The following is an 18970-nucleotide window of genomic DNA, read 5'->3' as shown; positions in this document are numbered from 1 at the left end:
TTTGTCAGTGCCGAACAATGACATCCAAATGAGTCAGTTGCGCCGTGCCAACGGTCCGGGCTTGATTGATCGACTAATCAGAATCGTTCGAGTAGATCACCTTGGTCGGTATGATGGGAGAATCAGATGGACATCACCACCTATCCCTTCCTGACATCGGATCTTTTGTCGGCATAGCGGCGTGGCTCCTTTCCGGTTCGATGGGCCTGTTTAGTGTAGATAAAGGAGAGGAATCTCCATTACCTATTCATTATCGGGACGATGAACCCGGCGTTGGGTGTTCTGAGATCTTGGATAGTAGGTAGACTGCCGGAAATGTTTGAATGGGCATTGTGTGGTGATGAACCGTCTTGCGATGCGAAGTCGGGGTTTGCCCATGAATATGCACCACAACGGGTGGTCTTTTCGATCTCTACAAGGGAGGACATGCGATGTTGCTTGCCTTTGGTGTCATCATCATTGATCGAGTCGGCTTTGCATGCTGCCGCCTCTCAAGGCTTCCAGCGCTGATGTGAAGATCAACATAGGGTCCTACCATTGGTACCTAGTAGGTAGTTAGTAGTATTTTACAAAGTACCTAGGTTTAAAGAAACGCATCACGACTCATCAAGCATCAATGGCAAGAATAAGCACGCTCTGTTAGATACTCCAAACTGCATATGCAATTTGCAAGTAACTGTGGAGTCTGTAAAGCAAAATGTTCAAAGACGGTGGAGGACGATCGCGGGGAGTTCAAGCCGGTGCACCAACCGGAGTTGCGAAAGTCGATGATCCCAATTTCGAATTTCGGCTGTTTGTGTCAACTGTCCCTCATGCCATGCCTCATTCCAGAAATCGCACTGCAGATGTTACTCCCAACTTGAAGATGGTCCTCCTTTATTTTAGGCTGCATAATTATTCTTATTATTAACTACTATTGCCCGGCGCTCAATGTGCACTGTGCGATCATTGGCAATCGCCACTTGTTGAAGGTTGAGTAAGCACCGGAGGCTGCGCCTTCCCTTCCCTTTTTTCTCCTCTCCTTCCTACCACCCTCGTCTGCTCTTCTCTGGGATCGCTTTTACTGTGGCAGTGACTCCCAAGTTCATTCTTTCGTTTCTGCCTGTTGTTTGAGGCATCCGTCATTCCTTACTCTCTGATTGTTCTAATTACAAGACTCTCTCGCTCGCTACGCGCCATCAATCTCCATATCATATCGGACGGTCGCAAAAAGGCCGCCCTCAGCCACTCGTTCTTAAAGACGCCGTCGCTTTCTGCGAAGAAATCTTGTACCACTCTCTGGCCCTGTTATTAGGCCCATTTCAGTAAGAGGAGGACAGAAGAAGAGAAAATTTGTAAATCTACTGGTTTGCCATATTCGATGATCGATTGACTTTGCTGTCGCAATCTTCACTCGCCGGGGATTGGCATGCCTGTCGCTATGTCCCCCGTCGGCTTCGGAGGGGTCCTCTTCGCACGGGACGTCGGCGACGTCGGCGCGGAGGTAGCGTCGGCGCCCGAAACCTTTTCGAGTTGGGATAGGTGTATGGAGAAGGCGTATTGCAAGTATGTCCCTGGCCATGCGGATGCGTGCCCCATCACCGGACAAGACAATTGACCGATCGCACAGATGGCCAGTGATTGCGGGCATCATTGTTGGATCCCTCATTCTCCTCAGCATTGCGGGGTGCCTGATTAGTTGCATCTGCTGTGGCTATCAATGCTGTCGAAGTTGCTGCGGCTGTTGCTACGACTGTTGCGATTGCTGCGTGCCGTCTCGCCACAAGAACTCAGGTGCCCCCAAGCAAAGCCCTCCACCTGGGCCCTACTTCCAACAACCAGCACCACCACCGCCGATGCAGTATGGAACAGCACCTGCGCCGAAAGCACCTCCCGCATATCGCGGCGCGACAGTGGCACAGTTTGACACGACGCCTAAACCCGTGAACGAGGACTCGTTACCAGCCATGCCCACATGGGCCGAGGCGCGCACGAGGAGGATCGAGGATACCAGTCCACCGCCGGAGAACGTGGAAATGAACAATCTGGATCCGCGCTCCTCGGACGGGTATGGCCATGACCAGAGTGGCCCGGTACCCGTCGCCGGGCGGCAAGGTCGAGGCGGATACACCGAGTTGCCCGGTAACGGGTTGACTCCGCCGGCGAGTCCGCATGCAGCCTACAATATCAACGAGGGATCGTCCCCCTATGACCAGCACGCAGGCCGGCCGAGCCCGCGTCGGTCGCCCGGCCCGCCGTCGCCGTCATATGCGCCGATGCCTTCTCCTTCCGGGTACTACGGACCGCAGCGGTCCCCAGAACCCTACCGCGGTGTGGAGAACCAGTCGCCGCCACATGCAGCAGCTTCATCACAACCACGTGTCCCCAAGTTCAACAGTCCGCGGGCCTACGAAGCACTGCACTCGCCGTCGCGGTCGCCGACCACGAGCTCGCCGCCATACGATCTGCCGGCGCCGCACTCCGCGCAGCACTACGTCCCGCCGCAGCAGTACGAGGCGTATTCGCCGTACTCGCCGTACTCGCCGTCAGGTTCGACGCTTGAACCGCCACCGGAGGAGCCCGGGGACCGCCCTCCGAGCGTTTTGATGGCTGGGCGGCGGCCGGCACCGAATTCTGTACGGCATGTATAATCTTTATTGTAATATCTTTCACTTTGTGAATATTTGTTAAATGTTGTTATGTAGGGTACATCGGGATTGCGTCGGGAATTATTGGGTTGATGCAATTGATGACGGTTAAATTGTGGGAATCATTTCGTTACTATTATTGAGATTTACTGCCCTCTTCGAAAATGTTTGAATGTACAAAGAGAAAAGAACTGGTTCACTCAAATGTTTTGACATGATACGCGCTCCTTCGCCTAATCGCCGGGCCAAATCGATAAAACGCCCACGGCAACGGTGCCAGCAGCACCGCCAGGGCCCCAAGCAGCGTCATCGCCCAATGCACTCCCAACGCGGCGTAGAGTTTCTGCGCAAACAGCGGGAAAACCGCGCCAAAGGCGGCACGAAACACGGCAGTGGCGGCCAATGCGCTGGCAGCGAAGGGTCCATAGCAGTCGGTCAGGTAGGAATTGATGCCGAGAAATAGCGCGATGAGGCCGATGCCAAAGGGGACTCCCGAGGCGATGCTGGCGAGGTAGTGCGCGGGCGGGGCGGCGGTCCAGCCGAACCAGAAGAGGCTCAGGGGGATGAACCAGGAGAGGATGATGAGGTGGGGGAGGCGGGCTTCGGGGGGTGTTGCTGATGATTTGTTGGTATTGTTGGGTGAAGATTGTTGTTGTTGTTGCTTCTCGCCGAGTTTAAGCACGTAGTATGCGTGGATGGTGTTGACGTAAGGGGAGAGAATGGTTGCGATGGTCATGCCTAGGGCCATCCCGAGAAAGGAGAGGCCCGCAATCCCCGGTGACCAGCCGCGGGTGTCGTGGTAGACGATGGGGTATGCGGTGAAGTCCAGGTAGAGGATGCCGAAGACAAAAGCCATGTAGAGTGAGAAGAGGAAGACGATTGGTTCGGTGCAGAGCATCATCCATGGACGGGTGAGGTTCTCGATGAGGTATTCGGTGAGGGAGGGCGAGGAGGGGACAGAGGAGACCAGCGTACCATGGCCCGATGAAGGGGATGAGGATGAAGCCATACGACGCGCCTTGTCTCGGAGGAGCTTCGGACCATACGTCTCGGGCAGAAATATGATCAGCACGTAGACCACCCCTCCAAAAATGAGGTTTGACCACCAGGTCCACTGCATCGCCGACCACGACGACGACGCATACTCGACGATGAACCCGCCGACGACGGGCGCCAGCACGGGTGGGATAAAGCTGCCCGCCGTGAAGATGGCCAGCGGCACGGACCGATGGCTCGGTGGCCACAGGTCCGTCACAGAGCCGCCGGCGTTGGTCACCGTGGGTGCGCCGAAGAAGCCCACGAGGAATCGGAAGATGCAGAGTGCAACGATGTTGGGGGACAATGCACAGCCAAGTGTGAATGCCAGCACCAAGCCGAGCGTGACCCGGAAGACCTGCTTTCTGCCCCTGGATATTGTCTCTCTTAGAACCACGAATTGCAATTGGAATCGGTAATTGGATGGTCCTACCACATCTCTGACATTGGAGCAAAGAGCAATGGCCCCGTCGCAAAACCTATCATGAACGTTGTCATACCCAGCGTCGCCACGACCCGTGAGCAATCATAGCCGTCCATGATGCTGGGGATTACGGCCGTGTATATGCTCGAGGCATAGGCCAGATTGGCGGGCATAATGGATATGATCCATGTGTAGAGGTCTGCAGTCAAATGAGCATTCTGCTGATCAGATATCACTACGCAGAACATACGCTTGCGCACACGACTCCATTGTCGGGGGTCCTCAGCCTTATCCAATCTCACTTCCGCCGTTTGAGGTGCTTCCTCTATGTGTTCGTGATGGTCGTCCGCATCCTGAGTGCTGAGAATCGCCGACATGCTCGATGTTCAGCACGTCTTTGGCTCGACCCAATGGCATACTGGACGTGATTAATATGCAGCACGATGACTCACTGTCCATAAGTTCAGCTGAACTCTACGGTGAGGAATGAGGTCAATTGATTGTTGGAAAATGATGTGATTGTCTTTCTAGAATTGGCAGATCGAGTCCGGGGTCAATGCCGGTGGGGCCTTTTTTTTTTTCGCTCTTCATTCCGGAGTCCAGCTCGGTCTCCGCGGGAAATTTCAACGACTGGACCATGCTCTCCAACAATTTGGAGCCTTCGAGACCTGACAGAAAATGCACGCGTCTGCGGAGTAAGGTTTCCAGTTGGACAACTCCGTACAAAACCCCCCCCGAACCAAGCCATGTACTGTACAGCATAGCATCATCGACAGAACATTATCAAGGACAACACATTAAGCGCCATCGCTGGCAAGCACGGCAGCTCCGGACTGCGTGTCTTGAAGAATCATTAGGATGAGAACAGAAATGTCAACCAACCTCCTGAGCCTGTATATGCTGAACCAACCAACAAACCGATGAAATGACCGACCATGGAGATTTCAATTCGTCTGAACTGCGTCCTCACCAATTCGCCCGTGCAATCAACCAGTGCAGCACCGCATCCAAGTTGGTCTCTTCCTTAGCGCTGATTCCGTAGCAGCTGACTTCGCGGCCGGTGATCGCCGTCAGATCCATTGCCTCAATCAGTTCGTCCACCGACAATTTGTCGGGCAGGTCGGACTTGTTGCCTAGTACTAGCAACGGGATGCCGTCTAGACTGGGCTTCCGCAGCAGATCGTGCAGCTCTTCGGTTGCTACTGGCAAGGCCTTTTTGTCCGCCGCGTCGACAACGTACCTGCATTCGGTCAGTGCGTTGTCTCCAAGCTCGATGTCACTCGGGGCACTCTGACACTATCGCATTGACATCGCGACAGTATCGTTCCCACATGGGTCGAAACCGCGGTTGGCCTCCGAGATCCCAGCTAGCCAGTTCGTCAGTCTCAGCGCTCTGGTGATGCTATGCGGAAGCGACTCACCACTTGAGCGTCACATGGCCTTTTTGCACCTTTTTAGTATTGAACCCAATAGTTGGAATCGAGCTGGCCAGATGTCAGTGCCATCATCGTCGCCCGGGAGCATCATGACTCCAACATACTCTACCGTGAATTCCCCTCCCTGCCAATCCCGTCAGCTTTTCCTTTGTCTTTCGCATCGGCAAAAAAAAAAAAAAAAAAAAAAAAAAAAAAATCTGCTTACCTAGTACTAGCAACGGGATGCCGTCTAGACTGGGCTTCCGCAGCAGATCGTGCAGCTCTTCGGTTGCTACTGGCAAGGCCTTTTTGTCCGCCGCGTCGACAACGTACCTGCATTCGGTCAGTGCGTTGTCTCCAAGCTCGATGTCACTCGGGGCACTCTGACACTATCGCATTGACATCGCGACAGTATCGTTCCCACATGGGTCGAAACCGCGGTTGGCCTCCGAGATCCCAGCTAGCCAGTTCGTCAGTCTCAGCGCTCTGGTGATGCTATGCGGAAGCGACTCACCACTTGAGCGTCACATGGCCTTTTTGCACCTTTTTAGTATTGAACCCAATAGTTGGAATCGAGCTGGCCAGATGTCAGTGCCATCATCGTCGCCCGGGAGCATCATGACTCCAACATACTCTACCGTGAATTCCCCTCCCTGCCAATCCCGTCAGCTTTTCCTTTGTCTTTCGCATCGGCAAAAAAAAAAAAAAAAAAAAAAAAAACTAGCTTACCGCTAGCACCCGCAGCAGCGACGACTTGCCCGCATTCTGCAACCCAATTATTGTGACATCCATCTCCGTTGCCCTGGCTTGCATCAGTTCCAGTCACGCCAAGTGTCCTAATCTCTCAGCGACCTACCAGAACATGCGCAACAGCCAGTCGTAAATCGTCCGAAAGATGCCAGCCATTATTGCGGCCATGTGAAAGAAAGCAGCTTCGTGTATCACGGTAAGATACACAAATTGAAGGTAGCGACGACTGAATCCAGCAATTCGGAAACTGCACGTTGATTATTAAAATGGATATTCTGCCAATTATTTCGAATTCTCCAAACCCCTTCCCTCCGTCTGCCAGCAGAACAGTGCTGAGATAACACGAAGGAACAATTGTATAAATATTGGTACTTGCGGAGCAGCGGGGGGAATGACGAGTTTCTAGTAGACGCTCGAGGCGCCCGCAACGGCGGTCTAGGGGCCAATCTTCGTTGCTGATCCTCCGCAAGTCGCCGCACCTTTGGCGGAACGAACGATTAACGAACGATCTCAGACCGAAACGCTTTTCGCGTCAGCCCTATTTTATCGTTTGGGACGGAACGACGATCAGATAATAATTAAAATAGATACGACGGAGCACCCAACGTGAGAATCTTCAAACGGTTCTCAGCCAAGCGCTTTGACAATAATCGCCGCAGTCGATTCAATTCCCTCCTGCTCTCTCGTCTTGAGTTACCTTTAGTGAGGTGACTCTGACGTTCCCAGCCACAAATATGAAGAGCGAAGCGCTCTTTTGTTGGACAGCAGCTTCAGGACTAGATATAAAAGGGTGAATCCTGGCGGTTACATCCGGACGGTCCTATCTGGCGCTCGATGATGGACACATGACCTTTGAGATGCGCCCACGCGGAGAAAGCCCTTGTCTGCGACGTAACCGGGGTTCGGGGGCGCTGTTCGAGATTCAGACTGGGAGTAAGCTTGAATGTGGAAGGTGGTGTACTCTGGAGATCCGAAACTACGCCTCCGCGGGGTTGGTCGTGGTGTGGTTAGCGTTGAGAGGCCGCGCGGCAAGAGATAGTACCCTCTTGATTACGCGAAGCTGCTATGGCTATTAGATAGTGTAGTCGATGAGAACAGACTGCTGGGATCTGAGCATAAGACTGAACCGGCGGCTGTTCATGATGTGCGACCCATGTCCCTGCTCGGCTGAGCCGCGCCCGCACCATTGCGCTAAACTATATTGGGAAATATGGTAAAAGTGTGCTTAAGTAATCACAGGTCATTGTTAAGTACTGTACTACTGTAGTTATCATCACGTGATGATAAGATCTAGAAAATTTCCCGTTTCAAAGCTCAGTACACTCTCGAGCAGGTCGAAGATCACGGCGATTCAACCGCCTAGCAGGGAAATGTTCTGAAACCTCGATTGGGACTGTCAGTTGGGCAAAAATTAGCCCAATCCCATCAATCGCCGCCATGGCACCATCTGCAACAAACACCGAGTGGACCGTCGGGTTCGACGTCCTCCGACGAGAAAAGCTCTTTCGCAATCCTCCCAAGGATCGAACCGCATACCCAAGCCTGGAGGAAGCGATTAGGCCACATGTTGACTCCTTCAATGCGCTGTTTGGGGAGAGCAAAATTATCGAACATGCTCTCCACGACATCGGTACCAAAACCTTCCTGGACGGGGACAATGAGACGCCGGAGCAAAGGCGAATACGCAAAGCGGAGGGTCGTCTGCCGCCGCAGCGGAATCGCCTGAACGTGCGCATTCGGGAGGTCTTCTTGGAGAAGGCCATGCTACCGCAGACAAACAAGTTTAGCGTGCGCAATCGCGAAATCTTTCCGTCCGAGTGTCGGGAGCGGCATGTGACCTATCGAGGACGACTCCGGGTCAGGCTGGAGTGGCAGGTCAATAACGGAGAGTGGAAGGAGTCTATTCGGGAGCTTGGTCAGGCTCCTTTGATGCTCCGAGTATGTCCTCTGCAGCCATGTGTGAAGTGGTGATACTGACGGGGCGCCCTGCTAGACCAACAGATGCCACCTCGAGAATCTTACCCCACAGCAATTGGTCGACCGAAAAGAGGAGGCCGAGGAGCTGGGTGGATATTTCATAGTCAACGGAAACGAGAAGCTCATCCGAATGCTGATCATGCCCAAGCGCAACTACCCAATGGCCATTGTCCGTTCCTCGTTCGCCAAGCGAGGCAAGGGATATACAAAGTACGGTGTCCAAATACGGTCTGTCCGACCCGATCAGACTTCCCAGACCAATGTCTTGCACTATCTTAGCGATGGGAACATCATATTTCGGTTCTCATGGCGGAAGAACGAATACCTAGTGCCGGTTATGATGATTCTCAAGGCCCTGGTGGAGACAAATGACCGAGAGATCTTCGAAGGCATCGTCGGTGGCGTGTCGTCAAAAGGTCTCAAGAACACCTTCGTGACGGACCGAGTAGAACTCTTGTTACGCACATACAAGGGCTATAACCTGCACGGACGATCGGAGACCAGAGCGTTCCTGGGCTCCAAGTTCCGTCCATCCTTGGATTGCCCGGCCGACATGTCAAATGAGGATGTCGGGACGGAGTTTCTCCGCAAGATCGTGCTGCCGCACCTGGGCAATCAGAACGTCACGCCGGCGCAGGACCACGACAAGTTCAAGCTGTTCTTGTTTATGATCCGAAAGCTCTACGCTTTGGTTGCGGGCGACTGTGCGCCAGACAATCCGGACGCTATTTCGAACCAAGAGGTTCTGCTGGGAGGTTTCCTCTACGGCATGATCCTCAAGGAGCGCCTGGAAGAATGGCTGCGATCGTTCGGACCGCTCTGTCGGGAATGGGGAAGAAATGGCGCCAAGTTCACCGACCCGACATTCGAAAGAGACTTTCTGGCCAAAATCGTGAAACGGTCCAACGAGAACATCGGTGGTGCTCTGGAATACTTTCTGTCTACCGGTAACCTCGTCAGTCCGACAGGCCTCGATCTGCAACAAACGGCCGGCTTCACCGTCGTCGCTGAGAAAATCAACTTCTACCGTTTCATCAGTCATTTTCGGATGATCCATCGAGGCAGCTTCTTCGCCCAGCTGAAGACTACAGCGGTGCGAAAGTTGCTGCCGGAAAGCTGGGGCTTCCTGTGTCCAGTCCATACGCCTGACGGAGCACCTTGCGGGTTGTTGAATCACCTGGCCCACAAGTGTCTGGTTGCAACCGGTGATCTCGACGTTTCGCATCTCCCGCGTGTGCTGGCGCAGCTGGGAGTGCACTCGGAAGCGTCGGCTGCGATCGACGAGAGCGTCGTTGTCCAATTGAACGGACGAATCTTTGGATACTGCAGTCCTAAACAGGCAAAGCTGATTGCGGATACCCTGCGCTTCTGGAAAGTCGAAGGCTCCCACGGCATTCCCCGGTCGCTTGAGATTGGTTACGTTCCCAACTCCCGAGGCGGGCAGTACCCGGGTATCTACATGTTCTCACACCCGGCCCGGATGTATCGTCCGGTCAAGTACCTCCCACTGGACAAGCTGGACTACGTCGGGCCGTTCGAGCAACCGTTTATGGAGATTGCCTGTCTGCCGGAGGACATTGTGGCAGGGGTCACGACGCACATTGAGTTCACTCCCACCAACATGCTGTCCATCCTGGCCAACATGACGCCGTTCTCGGACAACAACCAGTCACCGCGGAACATGTACCAGTGCCAGATGAGCAAGCAGACAATGGGTACACCCGGCACAGCGATCGCTTACCGAACGGACAATAAGCTGTACCGACTCCAGACGGGACAGACACCGATCGTGCGGCCACCTCTGTACAACACGTATGGACTGGACAACTATCCAAATGGAACAAATGCAATTGTTGCTATTATTTCCTACACCGGCTACGACATGGATGATGCCATGATCATCAACAAATCGTCACACGAGCGCGGGTTCGGGTACGGCACGATTTACAAGACCAAGCTGTACACTTTGGACGAGAAAGAGTCACGACGCAGTAAGTCCAAGCGTGAAATTACCAAGCTTTTTGGGTTCGCGCCTGGCACGGAGATCAGACCAGAGTGGCGCAATACGCTTGACGAGGACGGCCTGCCTCACATCGGCGCCAAAATCAAGGAGGGCAGCCTCGTCGCCGCCTGGCACACCGTCCGGTATGACCCGGCCAGCGACTCGTACGTCAACGTCGACGGGCAGACACACTTCCTCAAGTACAAGGACCAGGAGGAGGGGTACATCGACAGCGTCCGGCTCGTTGGGGCTGAGACCGGTACCGAACCGTTACAGACAATCAGCGTTAAGTTCCGCGTGCCGCGGAAGCCCATCATCGGTGACAAATTCTCTTCGCGCCATGGACAAAAGGGTGTCTGCTCGCAATTGTGGCCGGCAGTCGACATGCCGTTTTCCGAGAGTGGCATCCAGCCGGATTTGATCATCAACCCGCACGCGTTCCCTTCTCGTAAGTCCTCTAAACCACGAACCTGAAAATCAAATGACTCACATTAGCACCATCCAGGAATGACAATTGCGCAAATCATTGAATCCATGGCCGGCAAGGCCGGTGCCCTCCATGGCATCCTTCAGGATTCAACGCCCTTCCAATTCACCGAAGACTACACCGCGGCGGACTACTTTGGCGAACAGTTGCGCAAGGCCGGTTACAACTACCACGGCAACGAGCCGATGTACAGCGGTGTCACAGGGCGGGAGTTCGCGGCGGACATCTTCATCGGCGTGGTCCACTACCAGCGCCTGCGACACATGGTCAACGACAAGTTCCAGGTGCGTACCACGGGCCCGGTCAACGCGATCACGGGCCAGCCCGTCAAGGGCCGCTCGAAGGGCGGTGGTATCCGCGTCGGCGAAATGGAGCGCGACTCATTGCTTGCCCACGGCGCGGCGCATCTCCTGCAGGACCGCCTCATGAACTGCTCCGACGCGCAGCGCGCGTGGATCTGTCGCGACTGCGGCTCGTTCCTCCCGACCCAGGTCACCATCTCCTCCCTCTATTCGTCTTCGTCCACAACAAGGTCGAGTGGTAACCCCGGCGCCCTCGCGGCCGCAGCAAAGGCTCTCCCGAATCAGACATCCGCCGCCGCCGCCGCCGCCGCGGCACCCGGTGGGATCGGTGCCCTCGGCGGTGTCAACGGCATCGTTCGCTGCCGTCGCTGCGCCCGGGAGGCGATCTTTGATGACTCCCGTGCGGATGTCTGGGAGGATGGCCATGGGAGACGGTTCGTTGGCGGTGACAATGTCACCCTCGTCGCGGTGCCAGGTGTGCTGAGGTATCTGGATGTTGAGTTGGCGGCGATGGGGATTCGGATGAGGTTCAAGGTGGACAATTAGTCGACCGACCGACGTCGTGGTATATTTCTTTCGTTCAGCATGGCCCCTTGTCTTTTGAGTTTTGGGTGAGAGTGTGCTTGTTGCATCTAGTTCAGTATATAGCATGAGAGACACAGTTTTTCCAGTAGTATAGGTAGTTCAGCTTCGACTTATGAATGAATGGTACGAGTCAATTGGTCATTCCAATTCAAGCCATCATCTAATTGGTAATTATCATCATCGCAAAACGGTTGATTTGATTACACCTCCGCGGTGACGTTCGTAAATTCGCCCTTCTCCAGCTTCGTCTTCCAGAAGATCGGATCCATATCGTCGAATCCATGATGCACCCAGCCTTCTTCCATCACATGGTACAGGTTGATGTGCCCACCCGAGTAAGCGTCACGATGCGTGGCGGCAAGGATGCTGCGGCGGCCGAGCTCGAGGGCCTCCTCGGTCGAGAGATCGTAGCGGTACTCGGCGTCGAGAACGCCGTAGGCAAATGTCTGGCCGGAACCGACGCAGAAAAGATTCCCGGAGAGACGAGTCCCGTCGGAGTCGATGTAGTAGAGGGCTGGTCCTTCTTGCGGGGTCACCTTTTGAACCATCCCCCGTTAGCCGTTGAACTGTTTGCGGGGAGGGGAGATACACACCCCTGCCAACATCGTACCCATGCCCAACCCCATGTTCTTGTAAGCAAATGTCAGATTGGCCAGGATCTTCGATGCGGCCGCAACAGTGATCCGTCGCTTATTGCGCAGTTCTGGAACCAAGTCAGCCATCCATCGTACACCCATCCCCCATAACATAGCCCGAGGATTCCCACCATGAAGCGCGCATTGCTCGGCAAGGTACCGCAGCCAGTATTGGCAGTCCTATAACCATGCCGATAAGTCTCTTCATTTCCGATCTCAGTCAAAATCAGACTTACGGCAGCTGTCCCGGCCATTGTGCCCAGCAACCCCGGCACCGGGCCCTCCACCTTCTCCACGTCCAGGTTCAACTGCGACACCGGAATGACTTTTTTGACCGTCTGGCTGGCGATCCAGCTCCCTGCCGTGGCTCGCGAATCAGTTGCGACGATCTATTGGCGCACATCGTTATCGTCAACACCATCGACCCTCCAGTGTAAGACAATGGCAAAGCATACAATCCCATTCTGAAACCGGAACGCAAGCGTCGTCGTCCCGTGCACGAGCTTGATCGGGGCGCTGGCGTTTGAGTGGTCATCGGTCAGAGCTCGGAGGAAAGACGAGGGCTATATGTACAGTTCTCGTCAGCATCAACCCATGCTTCCCACACAGACTAAAGTCGATCGGATGAGAGTGCACGTTTACTCACGTTCTCCAGCGGAGGAAGATCGAACTTCAGAGACAGCGGAGGTGTGCACTCTGTGTACTCTCGCTGGGATTCCTCGGGGAACGCTTCATCTTCAAGCGGCGGACGAGCGTATCGGGCGACTATTGTGTCCATTCTGTGGATCTGACAATCGGATTCTCAAGAAATAATTGTACAATGTGAAAGGGAAACGGGTTGAACACACGTTGAGAGCTCAACTCTCAAGCTCCAAGCTCGCGTCACAACTGGCGCCTAGATCACGTGACTATCATTTGTCTTGGAACTACCTGTTGGGTTTGCGATCAGGTGTTCTCTCTAGACTCGTTGCACGATGAGATCGCATTGAAGCTGCATTCCGACTCATACTACTAGTACAAATACATACAATCCAGAGTCACAATCGCATTCCCCGGCCAATCTACTGATTGTACTCCTCGGTCTCCTCGGCCCCTCCATTCCGAGTGTTTTGGTCCGCTTCTCCTTGGCCGTCGGTTTGACCCGCCGTTTCGCCCTCCCTTCCGCCAGGAGCTGTGTCCCTGGGCATCAGACTTGTATCTACGCCGGTGGTGTTTGCGGACACCGGCTCGTATGTCGGTTCCCAGGCGCGCAGGTCGGCTTCGGCGTCGTTCAAGATCCCACGGGCTTCGGCCGCACTCTCGTACTCGTGCCTGCAGTCCCCTGGCACCACGGGCGTGTCATCCAAGATGTTCAACAGCCGGCGAGCATGTTTCGCCAAAATGGCTTGCTTCTCAGCTCGTTCGATGACGGCCGCCAGATGAATGTCAAAGGCTTCCTTGAATTTCTGGCGAGTCTGCACCTTGTCAACTAGGATGGAACTTTAAGGGACGTTGGACGATACTCACCACATTGGTCAACTGTGCTTCGGCAACCAAGGTCTGCGCCTCGGCTCGCACTAGCTCCTGCTCCAAGGTCTCGATCTTGGGGTTAGTCGGATCCCTGTACTTGAGTCGCTGGATTTCATCCGCGATTTTGTTTCGGTGGTCGCGGGACGGCTGCACGGAACCCTCTGTGTTGCGGATCTGCTTCAGCACCGTGCGCGCATCCTCGAGATTTTGGGCGAAAATATCTTCTTGTTCTCCCATCTCGGCTAACAGCACGCCCAGTTTGTCTGAGATGTCAGAGATACCCTCGTCGCCGGTGGACTCGCCCCATTCCGACAGCTGCGATGCGACAGAAACTCTCTCGCGACCGGCAGATTCATACGCGCCGATGATTAGGTTCTCGTTCTTGATTATTTTGAAGAGTTTTTTGCTCAACTCTGGCTGTTGGAATCCACGAAGCGTGGTCATGGTGAATCGATGGCGACTTTGGCCACGATCCGCTCGACCATTGTGTCGGGGCCTGATGGAAAGAGAGTTCCTAGAAAATCAGCCTTTATCGATAGGACTATTGGGCGAGCTCACATCGTTGACTTGTACTGGCGTGCAGTGTACTGTTCGAGTATGACGATGATGGTCAAGATGAAGTGTCAGCAGGGTTATCGTTTCCGCCAGTTCCGTTTCTCATCAAAGCAGCCACGTGACGAGTCAAATATCGAACTCTCCGATCAAGATGCTATGAGAACACAGTCTCGAGATGTGAAGTCATTCATATGTGTCTCTTCCTCTCTTTCAGCGCTTCTCGTCCATCCTTGCGAGCCGCAGATGCTGTGTCGAGCTGCCACTTGAATGACGTCATGGCTACCGTATGCTAGCCCTTTGTGCCTGGTGGCACTAAACCTGATACGGCAATACTACCTACTGTTTCACATGCGTATTTCGAGACGCCTGCAACGACGAGGACATGCGGTGATGGCTTCGCTTTGTTCAAAAAAAATTGATTGTAAAAGACTGGCAAAACTGACTGCACAGAATGATCAAACCAAAATGAAATGCACACAGGGACGAACATAAGAAATGCTCTCGTGACGGGGGTATTTGACAAAGGAAGTCACATGAGAAGCACAACGTGGACGCAGGAACAGGACCAAAACGAAACATCTGAATGAGCAATCTTCATGACAAAGTCGACAGAGACGAGAAATGAAGGTCCGCAAATCCAGTTTCATTATCCCCTGCATCAGCATATCTGGGGCGCCGCTCCTCAATGTACCGGGGCAAAGACGCGACCCGCGATACTTCGTCCGAGTCGTAGCAAATGCTGCGGCGACGGGAGCAGCGCTCGACGGGGGTGATCTCCCACGACGACCTGCGCCTCACCCATCTTCTAACGACAGTAACGGAGCGCGCGCGACGAGGAGGTGGGCACGGAGGCGGTGAATAGCATGAGCGACAACGACAGGCGACTTCAAAGTCGCAGCAACAGTCTGGCTCGAGGGACAGAGAGCGGTAGGTGCGCCGAGTGCGATGGACGACGCGGATCGATTCGATTCCATCGTCCTCGCAGAGAAGGTAGCACATTGTGCTTCTCAGTAGATGGATTTGCTAGGTCAAGAAGATTGAGAAGAAGGCGAGATTGGTTTTTGATCCCTTTCTCATACGGGATGTCATGGGATAGATATAGTTGAGACCAGCTGGTCAGCAAGATCAAAAAGAACAGAGCGCGACAGAAAGGAACAGACTGATCATGGTCATCTATGTTCTGCATACCTGTGTGCTTATATGATCTCTACCTTCATTCTAGTAGTGCCTTGTACCACAACCGTTCGTACCTGTGGCAAACAATTGAACAAAGCCACACCACGAGTAACTATCAAACTGTGGCTGTTGATGGTATTCTAGTCCATTTAATCTCTCTCAAATTATTATGGATGCTGCCGTTTTGCACTTTGTCTCGATGTACGGAATAACCTACAATGTATCTGATCATGTGCAACGATGGCTTGACTGCCTGTGGCTGTGTCTTTTTGTTCCAGTTGGGGAAAGTTGCGGGAGGTCCAGGCACTGTCAAGTGTCAACAGCCCTCTATCCAAATCAACTATGAGCGCAGCTGAATTTGTGTGGAATTCTGCATTATCTGTGCGGCATTGACTGTTGTTCCAACATTGGGGTGGCATACAGTACATAGTTTAGGGATATCATCAGGACTTGGTTGTCACTTCACTGAAGAACTAGTACGATGGAGTTGTACCTACCTGCCGGATCACTCATGACATATTCGGATCTTCTGATTATTTCACCAGATCAGTTACCATCTTATCTGCTATGATGTTACTATACAAGGATCTTCCTAATGATCATTTATGAGCGAGGGAGTTGATTACCTCACGTGCCTAGTACTCCGTAGCCGTGACCACTAGAGTACTCTAATAGCTAACCCTAACCCTAGTCAATGGATAGCAGGAGCTGATGACGGCAGACTGTTTCTGGCATTTTCTGCAATCAACTACCGACTGAATGAGACTCCCACATTACTGGTTCGTTTGTAAGATCAATATACTTCAGAACTTTGTCTGAATGGAAAGATGCAGGAGCCCATGTCAAGTCAAGTCAAATACAAGCACTCGAGTTTACGGCAGATCGCCTTGGCTAACCCTGATCCAGCATCAGTCAGTATATAACTGAAGCTTCTGGACTCGAGGCAGACCATACCTAGAACGCCTTGCAAAACTCATCACTCCCGGATCATGGATCATGGTCGACTCATTCTTTGCACATGAAGTTCACAGCCGGGGAATCATTGATCATGGCGATGATGGAAGTACTAAAAGGCTGCTGAGCAAGTTCAGAGAACAAATCTGTAAGCAGGCCCATAATTCTCCTCGGCCACTGCCTGCCCCTTGTCATTGTGTTCTTCTCTCGGCCCATACTTCTTATCGAGCTTGCGATTCTCCCAGGCCAGTAACGTCCGGAGAGTCAGTGCCAAGAATGCTACGACAAACATGAATACGGCGCAGATCGCCTGGCCCTTGACATATCGCGGCCCATCCCTATCTGGGAAAATGTTGGTCCCCAGGAATGGACCACATTGGCCGACGAGGTTAAGGATGACAGTGGCCATTCCCCGGCGAGTATCGGAGCCTTGATTGTCTTGAGGAACGGAGTCAGAAACTTACTTACATACCCCAGAGTGGAAGCGGTCAAGCAGCACTTACTCAAAACCCACGGGAGAATATTGGCGATTGCCGGAAAAACGCCGCAGGAGGCGAGAAAGGCACCCAAATATCGAACACCAACGGGCTTGCAGGCAGCAAGCAGAACGTAGCCAATGGCACCTGTCGTAGCCAGGCCGGCAACCATGAATCCGCGCTGTCCAAACCGGTCCGCAATGTAGGTTGTCGCGACCGTCACAAGGAACGAGGCAAAGTACGGTGGTGCCGACAACCCTTGGGCATTGATGGCGGTGAAGCCCATATCCCTGAGAATTGTGGGAAGAAACACCGGAAGAGACGAGTAGCTGACGTTGCAGCTGAAATACATGAGCTATTCTGCAAGTCAGTGATTTAATCCTTTTTCACGCTGGGAGTTGTTTTGGGCATACCGCCGTGAACCATGCTTTGGCGTCCAACAGGGTCATTCCAACATCTTTCCAGACGATTCGGCTACTTTTCTTTTCCTCGCCAGAGCGCCGCAAACCGCGCTGCCTAGCTACTTCGCGTTCCTCTTCGGTAAGGAACTTGGCCTCTACCGGCGAGTCTGGCAAGTAGAACCATGCCAACGCAGCCGCAAGGACCGTCGGCAGGCCCTCGACGAGGAACAACAGCCGCCAGCTGGCCAGTTTCGGATAACCGGACGTGATTCCGTATGCGAGCGCTCCAGCAAAAGTGCTGGCCAACGGGGCGGCAGAGACAAAGAGACCACATCGCAAGCCCAGCTCATGGCGACGATAGAAGAACGAGAGGAGGTAGGGAACACCGGGGCCAAACCCAGCCTCGAAAACGCCGAGCAAGAATCGGAGCGCCATCATGCCTTTCCAGTTCTGAGCAGCGGCCATGCAAGTAGATACGACACCCCTAATCGAGGAATGTCAGCAGTTGGATCCTGGATAGGTGGGCAAAGTTAGGGGTTGATACCATCCAAACACAGTGATAGCGGCCCATTGGTGAGGCCGCATCACTTTCCACATTAGTGCCTGGAACTCGAACAGGGTGTATGATATGTAGAATATGGTCAGGAGCCAGGCATAGCTGTGGGAATCGAGGTTAAGGTCTGTTTCCATCCCAGCGATTCTCGCATTTCTGCCCAAAGTCAGAATGCTGATCCGCACACAGCAATGAAACATGGCGAGTACCCGATATTGCTTCGGTCCAAAAACGCCAGAAGGACTAATTGTCGCCATCATTAGTTCGAAGACAGTCAGATTGCCACCAAAATGATCGAAACGTACAGAGGAACGCCGTGAGAGTGGGAATGCGCAAGTCCAGCTTTCTCACTACCCGCTTCTCAATTTCCGGATCAATGGTCGTGACCACCGGAGTTTCTGCGACCTTTTTTTCTTGGTCGTCATACTGCAAGGACGACGCGTCCTTCGCCGGCGGGGCGTTGATCTCGCCGCGATCCTCCATTGTGCTTCGACAGTGACGCTTGTCAACAGGAGCAAGTTGTGTACGCCTCTGATGATCTATTTAAGCTTCCCCGCGTGCATTCCTCGATCTTGTGTGCCGATCAACACAAAAGAAAGTCAGATTCAACGGTGCACAAAGAGCAGGACATTATAAGACTTTATATGTACAGGGTACTGTACATGCTCGTATTCGTCCTCTCATGTCCCTTGCTACGCCTCCCCCCTGACAGTGCAGAAGCGATAACTAAATCTACTTAGCGGCAAATCGTTAGCTTTCCGGTGATACATGCAACGGGTTTGTTGGCTTCTCAACGTCCTCGATGAGTCGATCATCGTCGGCGTCATCTCCGACGCCCACTACCGAAGTCGGTACTTGGTAAACAGTAGAAGGCCATGTTGAGTAATCGCCAGGTAGATCAGTTCTTTTTTTTTTTTTTTGTTTTGCTTCATCGGAGCGGAGAGCCAGGCGATTTGAGTAGTATTCGCGGCTTGTGTTAACTTGTTGGGTGTGTGAAGCCGCGCGGCGCGGATAAAATGCAGGGTACATTCAAACCTGGTTATTACGATACAGGGAAAACGATACACTGGCACAGCGATAAACCTTCGGGTCCAGATTGATTCCCAT

General features: G+C 53.4%; 7 protein-coding genes across 7 annotated transcripts; 2 read left to right on the top strand and 5 right to left on the bottom strand.

Moving 5' to 3' along the window:
* Window positions 1–1408: 1408 nt before the first annotated feature.
* Window positions 1409–2630, top strand: VTN31DRAFT_106 (uncharacterized protein; the record flags this gene model as incomplete). Its single annotated transcript, XM_069401075.1, has 2 exons — window positions 1409–1545; window positions 1610–2630. The coding sequence occupies 2 exons, from the start codon at window positions 1409–1411 to the stop codon at window positions 2628–2630; spliced, it is 1158 nt and encodes a 385-aa protein (XP_069262962.1).
* A 193-nt stretch (window positions 2631–2823) lies between these two features.
* Window positions 2824–4463, bottom strand: VTN31DRAFT_105 (uncharacterized protein; the record flags this gene model as incomplete). Its single annotated transcript, XM_069401064.1, has 3 exons — window positions 2824–4033; window positions 4096–4285; window positions 4337–4463. 3 exons carry the CDS (start codon window positions 4461–4463, stop codon window positions 2824–2826), a joined length of 1527 nt encoding a protein of 508 aa, XP_069262961.1.
* A 589-nt stretch (window positions 4464–5052) lies between these two features.
* Window positions 5053–6407, bottom strand: VTN31DRAFT_104 (uncharacterized protein; the record flags this gene model as incomplete). Its single annotated transcript, XM_069401053.1, has 6 exons — window positions 5053–5326; window positions 5382–5453; window positions 5508–5570; window positions 5627–5646; window positions 6231–6303; window positions 6358–6407. 6 exons carry the CDS (start codon window positions 6405–6407, stop codon window positions 5053–5055), a joined length of 552 nt encoding a protein of 183 aa, XP_069262960.1.
* A 1281-nt stretch (window positions 6408–7688) lies between these two features.
* VTN31DRAFT_103 (uncharacterized protein) lies at window positions 7689–11565 on the top strand (the record flags this gene model as incomplete). Its single annotated transcript, XM_069401042.1, has 3 exons — window positions 7689–8189; window positions 8245–10678; window positions 10736–11565. 3 exons carry the CDS (start codon window positions 7689–7691, stop codon window positions 11563–11565), a joined length of 3765 nt encoding a protein of 1254 aa, XP_069262959.1.
* A 239-nt stretch (window positions 11566–11804) lies between these two features.
* On the bottom strand, window positions 11805–13017 carry VTN31DRAFT_102 (uncharacterized protein; the record flags this gene model as incomplete). Its single annotated transcript, XM_069401031.1, has 6 exons — window positions 11805–12140; window positions 12198–12307; window positions 12371–12419; window positions 12476–12628; window positions 12695–12802; window positions 12886–13017. 6 exons carry the CDS (start codon window positions 13015–13017, stop codon window positions 11805–11807), a joined length of 888 nt encoding a protein of 295 aa, XP_069262958.1.
* Window positions 13018–13703: 686 nt separating this feature from the next.
* Window positions 13704–14192, bottom strand: VTN31DRAFT_101 (uncharacterized protein; the record flags this gene model as incomplete). The annotated part of the gene is made up of 1 exon (XM_069401020.1): window positions 13704–14192. One exon carries the CDS (start codon window positions 14190–14192, stop codon window positions 13704–13706), a length of 489 nt encoding a protein of 162 aa, XP_069262957.1.
* A 2374-nt stretch (window positions 14193–16566) lies between these two features.
* On the bottom strand, window positions 16567–18346 carry VTN31DRAFT_100 (uncharacterized protein; the record flags this gene model as incomplete). Its single annotated transcript, XM_069401009.1, has 6 exons — window positions 16567–16871; window positions 16937–17264; window positions 17323–17794; window positions 17855–18019; window positions 18073–18106; window positions 18169–18346. The coding sequence occupies 6 exons, from the start codon at window positions 18344–18346 to the stop codon at window positions 16567–16569; spliced, it is 1482 nt and encodes a 493-aa protein (XP_069262956.1).
* Between the last annotated feature and the right edge of the window lie 624 nt (window positions 18347–18970).

This window comes from Thermomyces dupontii (genome assembly GCF_041956625.1).
Source record: "Thermomyces dupontii strain NRRL 2155 unplaced genomic scaffold VTN31scaffold_1, whole genome shotgun sequence".
NCBI classification, from domain to species: domain Eukaryota; kingdom Fungi; phylum Ascomycota; class Eurotiomycetes; order Eurotiales; family Trichocomaceae; genus Thermomyces; species Thermomyces dupontii.
This window is presented reverse-complemented; position numbering and strand designations above follow the sequence as displayed.